This window comes from Apis dorsata, unplaced genomic scaffold, assembly GCF_000469605.1.
Source record: "Apis dorsata unplaced genomic scaffold, Apis dorsata 1.3 scaffold_242, whole genome shotgun sequence".
Classification (NCBI taxonomy): Eukaryota; Metazoa; Arthropoda; class Insecta; order Hymenoptera; family Apidae; genus Apis; species Apis dorsata.
Window position 1 is genome coordinate 80,901 of NW_006263521.1, and position 5,816 is coordinate 86,716.

The window sequence follows — 5,816 nt, forward strand, 5'->3', positions numbered from 1 at the left end:
TTTAATAAGAAATGTTTTTCAAATTAATAATGTCAATATAATAATTCGAAGCAGTAGATTTTATCTTATAAAAGTAAGCGCTTGCGTAGTTACTTGCATTAATGGACATGCGCTTGCATACTAGTGCTCGTGTGTCGGTCTACGCTTACCTGTTAACACGGCAGTCACCTTGTACTGTGAAGCGGTACGCCATGCCGTGATCGAGCCATACTCAAGTGGGTATGCTGGAGAGTGCATATTAGATAGTGCGAAGCGCTCAGACTCGAGCATTCGCCGGCGAACGCTCGGTGAGTTCGGTATAAAGGTTTTTTGTATTATATGTTTGTTCGTTCTCGTTCGTATATTTTCATCAGTGATTTTGTTTCTTTTCACATATTATTGACACTGTAAACAGTATCAAATTTATATGAGCAATAATTAATTAAATAACAGGCAACAAATTTGGGAAATTTTTTATCGAGTGAATTTATTATTACAAGTGGAATACAGGTATTTATTTATGCGAATTTTTCTACATTTCATATTTTTTTACGTCGAATCAGTTGGTATCATCGAAAGGAGACAATCAACTTTCTCGAATAAATATAAGTAGCATCTGTTCGTTGTTTAATATTTATATGATCGATCTTCTAAAGGTCGTATTGATTTATGAGAATTTTATTTATTTATTTATTTCATTATACTTAAATAATATTCAAAATAGTATTCGTTTATATATTGAATTTAATCTCTTCTCGCTTGGTTCGCTCATATCATATAAAATTTTGAGCATCTATTATATTTCTATTAATAATAAAATATTTAAACTGCAAACAAACGTACAGGTTTTTGAAATATTAAAAAATGATGTATACAATAAATAAATATTAAATATTTATATGTGAATCATTCATGAATATTCGATTTTGATTCCGTAAAGGTAAAAATATGTTATTTCTGCGGATATATAATATAATGTATGATGGATACTAAAATGTGTTATCTAATCTACTAACTTAAAAAACATAAAGAAACAAAACATAAATTGATTCATGATACCATTTATGGAAACGATATAAAATCTCATAAGTTTGGTGAAAATAATTCGATAACCATACGATGTCTCATCTAATCTGAAAATACATGGATATCCGCGCGCACGATTCTCATGTATGTCAAGTTTTATAAAATTCTAACATGATTTTTACTAGTGTTTGCGTAAAACGGTAATTTGTCAACGATTTCATTTGACAAAAAAAAACGTGTCTTGGAAAAATCCAGTAAAAGAAAAAAATTCGAACGGCGCGCCGCAAGGATTACAGGAGAGCACGTGGGCGGTGCTTGAAGTCTAGTTCTCCGCGCCTCTCGCTTCCAGTATTCGTCTGCCCGTCCAAGTGAGTGTTGTTCTGCTGTAGCATTGGCGATCGCGCGCGCGCCTTCTAGCCTTTTTTCGTAATCCGGACGAGCCCGACGTTGGCGGCGCCAAGCGAGAAGAGAAGATGAGGTGGGAGGCCGTCGACCCGTTATAAATGGAACTAGCAAGACAGCATTTCTTGAATCGTTTCTTGTGTTATTATTCGCAGCGTGTCGGCGTACTAGCCCGCATGTTTGCTTGCGGCGTGACCGGAACGTCATCCACCGATATTATTATCTCCATGGTCCAGAGAATGCAATCGAATCGTGGCGACCGTGGAAAGTGAAGTTTTCGAAAGGAAAAAAGAGAAATCGAAGAAGCGAGAAATCGAGGGACAGAAAGTGGCATTTTTGACGACGCGAGGAACGACGATCGCTGCCAATGTGAAACTCTCGATGCGTATTATAGTGCCGCGATTTCAGTAAGCGCAAACGAAAATTCGCGAATACACAAGAGAAGTGACAATATAAAAATGATAGAATTTTTAAAGTTTGAAAACATGAAAAGTGATTAAAATTCGAAAATTGTGTTTCATCATTAGTCAATACACGACAAATTCTCAATTTTAAATTGGCTGTCACAATTCGAAATATTTGGTACTGATTTGTTCGCAAGATTGCAACCGTCGAGCCAGTGAATCACATACGATAGTGATATTTCGAAAGATCGATGTGTTGTTGAACCTAAAAAGGTGGCTCTTACTCAATGTTTATCGCACTATTGGAGAGTATGCTTGAACGTCACATATTCAACTGTTATGTGAAGTTGTCTTACAATTTGAATGTGATTAGTGGATGCGCTGCAAGTGACCAAGTGTCACCGGTTGCTTTGCAATGCAAGTGTATAAAAGCTTTGTGCAGAGACAAAACAATTGAGAAACAAATTAAACAAGTCAATTTATAGTTTTTCGTTTTAAAATCTTTAATTCAGTATATATGCATTCAAAAGAAATATTTATAATCAACTTATGAAAATTGATAACAATTTTTTTTATATATGAATGCTAATAAATTATAGTTTATAAAAAATTATAATTTTTGAAAATCACTCAGTATTGTGTTTATATTTATAAACATTTATTATAATTATTTTTTTGTGTCATATATGTGATGATTAGATTTTAATATGATTAAAACAAAATAAACTGCAGATATAGTGGAAAATAACGCATAAAGTGTTATTCGGAACATATGATGTGCAAGCGCGATTCGAATGATACTTAAGATCCACGTCTGATGACAAACGTGAACAGGATCAGGGTGGTCGTCCTCGGCGGCCCCAGAGTTGGAAAATCAGGTAACCTAAAAATTCTTTATTTGAATTTTTTTTAATAATACATGTGATCCTTAATTTTTATATAACAAATCATGTATGAGTGAATTATTAATATAGTAATTAATATTAGAATTGAATTAGTAAGAGATGATTATTTTTTTTTTATATTATTTATGATCTTTTAAAGCGTATCTATAATTTAAAATTTAAATATTCAATTGATAAAAATATAAATATATTTAGAATAAACAGTAACGTGTTTTAAACTCAAAATCTTAATATTTTAAACAAAAAGAATAGCTCTTGCTATTAAATATTTTTCTATGTTTATAAAATCGGAGATTCATAATTAAAAAAAATATAACAAAATGCATTGTATATGATCATTAAAAATCAACATTTTTTGCTTTAAATATTTATTGCTTTATCAATGCAATTTTTGATTTAATCATTCAATTTATCTAAACATAAAAGACATGTATAATATATAATGTTATATAATTATGGAAAAATATATTGAATATAATGATTGAGTGAATTTTTATTTATTATTTATTTATTAATTAATTATTTGATTAGGATATTTTATTTTTGAATATATTTGATTTAAACTTTTTTTTTTATTCATTATTCAAAATATTTATTTGTTATTTTCTATTATTTTCTATATTCAAAATTATTATATATTTTTTATTTTTATTTTCGAAATTATTGTTATTTTTATTATCGAAATTATTATTTTTGTATTCGAAATGACTTTTGTCTAGATTTCATATTTTCTATTAGAATGTTTATTAAGAATGTTTATATCTATTTCAACTATGATATTAAAGAAAATAGATATTTTAAAAAATACATATTTTTCAGTTTGTATAGATAAACATATCAGAGAGGTATTAATTATAGTGGTTAATATTGTATATAATACTAATATTATGTTGTGTAAAGCATGTAATTTCTGCACGTGTAATATCATAACGACAAATTGAATGAAAGTGCCGTTAAAATGAATATATAGTCTTCGATATAATACAGTGCATTAGTTAGCTGGACAGTCGTATGATACGTATAAAGTAACCAAATAAATGCAATAAGTAGTTCATATTGACTCTGAAATTAATCCTATTAATAAATCATAGAACCGATCGAAGTATAATTCAAATAACATTGAATTAGATATTAAATGATTAATATTTTTCACGAGATTATAACTTATGTAAAAGAAAAATTAAATGATAAACAGAAAATTTTCTGAAGAGAGAATAAAATAATTTAATATTTTTTTGATTAAATGATTGATAGTATAAAATTTTTAATAAAAAAAATTTTTTACTAAATAAAATCACGATTAATTAAGCTGATATTTAAGCTATAAAACATCATAAGATATAAACATTAAATATTTTTTATTGTTTAGAATGATTGGAAAGAAAAGTTATATAGATAAGATTATTATTTATTATACTATTAGATTATTTAACGAAAATAATGAACTGGCGATGAAGTGTAAAAATAAACTGCGTGATTATTGCATGCTTTTAAATTGATAAAATTATTAAATAACGATGGATTTTCAAGAATTAATTGAATTATTTATTAAATAATTTAATTGTGAAGTTTCGACTTATTAAAATTAAAAAACTTAAATTATAATTCATTAGAATGCTAGAATTCAAAAAAACAGAAAGAGATTTTTGTAATAATCAAAAAATATAGTATTTTTGATAAAATTAATATTCATTATTATTGAGATCATGAGATATTTATTCTCATTATATTTAACTTTATGGATTGTTTAGTAGCAGTATCAATGAATAATGTCGGATTATATATGACTCATATTAAAATTATTTTTTCTATAAAAATTGTATTTTATTAAACTTACTGAATGAAGAATATATATAATATAATAATATAAATAATAATGTTGATTATTTGATTATATATATTTTTTGATATATTATATATATTTTTAATTAGAAAACTTAATGTAAAAATTAAACATGGTTTTCTTATAGAATTTTTACATTAATTTGATATATCTTCTATTATCGATTCAAATCGATAATATAAGTTTAAATATTAGATTAATTTAGATTTTGAAATTTAATTTTAAGATTATCTTGATTTTAAATTCTCTGATGATATCGAAGTCTTTTATAAATAGTATCACATTCCTTTATATATTTATTTTTTAGCAATTAATCAATTTTCAATATTTCTCAAGTGTTAATTGTTTGTTTTTGATGAATGAAACACATTTGTATTTTAAAAAAGAATTTAATAATGATGAATCATTATTTCAGTTTTGATACAATAATAAATCATTTTTATAATAATTATCCTTTTAATATGAATTTTGATATATTATAATCTTATCGTTTATATGTTATATAATATTTTATATTCTATATTTTATAATATCTATATTGATATTTTTTTAAATAAAAATTTATGAAATAAAGAATTATATTCTATTTAAATTAGATTCGATGGAATTTATTTTTTGTTTTCAATAATATAGAATAAAATTATTCTTAATATTGTTCAACAAATTCTAAAAAATCTTATTGTGATTCTCCTTACAGATATATTCATATATTTGCACTTTTGTAAGAAAACAAGTAATAAGATGCATCTTATTATTTTTTTACGTTTTCTTTATTATTTTTAATAAAATATAAATTTTATAATATTGGATATTTTAATTCCTTTTGTTAAATAGTTTTGCTATAGTGTATTATTTTATTTTTTATTTTTATTATAATTTTTTGTTTCTTCTAATTTGAATAGAAGAATGTTTGATGGAAAAAAATCTATAGTAATTTTATTATTCATGAAAAATCATTTTCAGTAATTATTTAGAATAGATAAAATATTTTATTGATTTTTCATTGATTATTCAGAATGTTAATTTTAATAACTTATTTTAGGCTCGCTAAAATCGATAATATTTTTTTAAACTCATATAAAATCATTTATATGACACAAATATTATCAATTTTAATATTATTTATATATTTAATAATCTCAACATATAACATATACTTATATATACATAATAATATAATATAATAATTTATATATAATATAATATAATATAATCTCAATAAAATCATATTTAACTTAATAAATATTTATATTAAAA

At 24.7% G+C, this 5,816-nt stretch overlaps 1 protein-coding gene across 2 annotated transcripts in view; it reads left to right on the forward strand.

Annotated features, from left to right (window-relative positions):
- The first annotated feature begins 920 nt into the window (after window positions 1-920).
- LOC102679912 (ras-related and estrogen-regulated growth inhibitor-like) overlaps window positions 921-5,816 on the forward strand; it is a 117,519-nt gene continuing 112,623 nt past the window's right edge. The window contains exon 1 of one of the 2 annotated variants that reach the window (XM_006615844.2): window positions 921-2,689. In XM_006615844.2, coding sequence (XP_006615907.1) covers window positions 2,629-2,689 — 61 coding nt within the window. In that variant the 5' untranslated portion in view covers window positions 921-2,628. The remainder of the gene's footprint in view (window positions 2,690-5,816) is intronic. The other variant, XM_006615843.2, reaches the window with a different exon arrangement.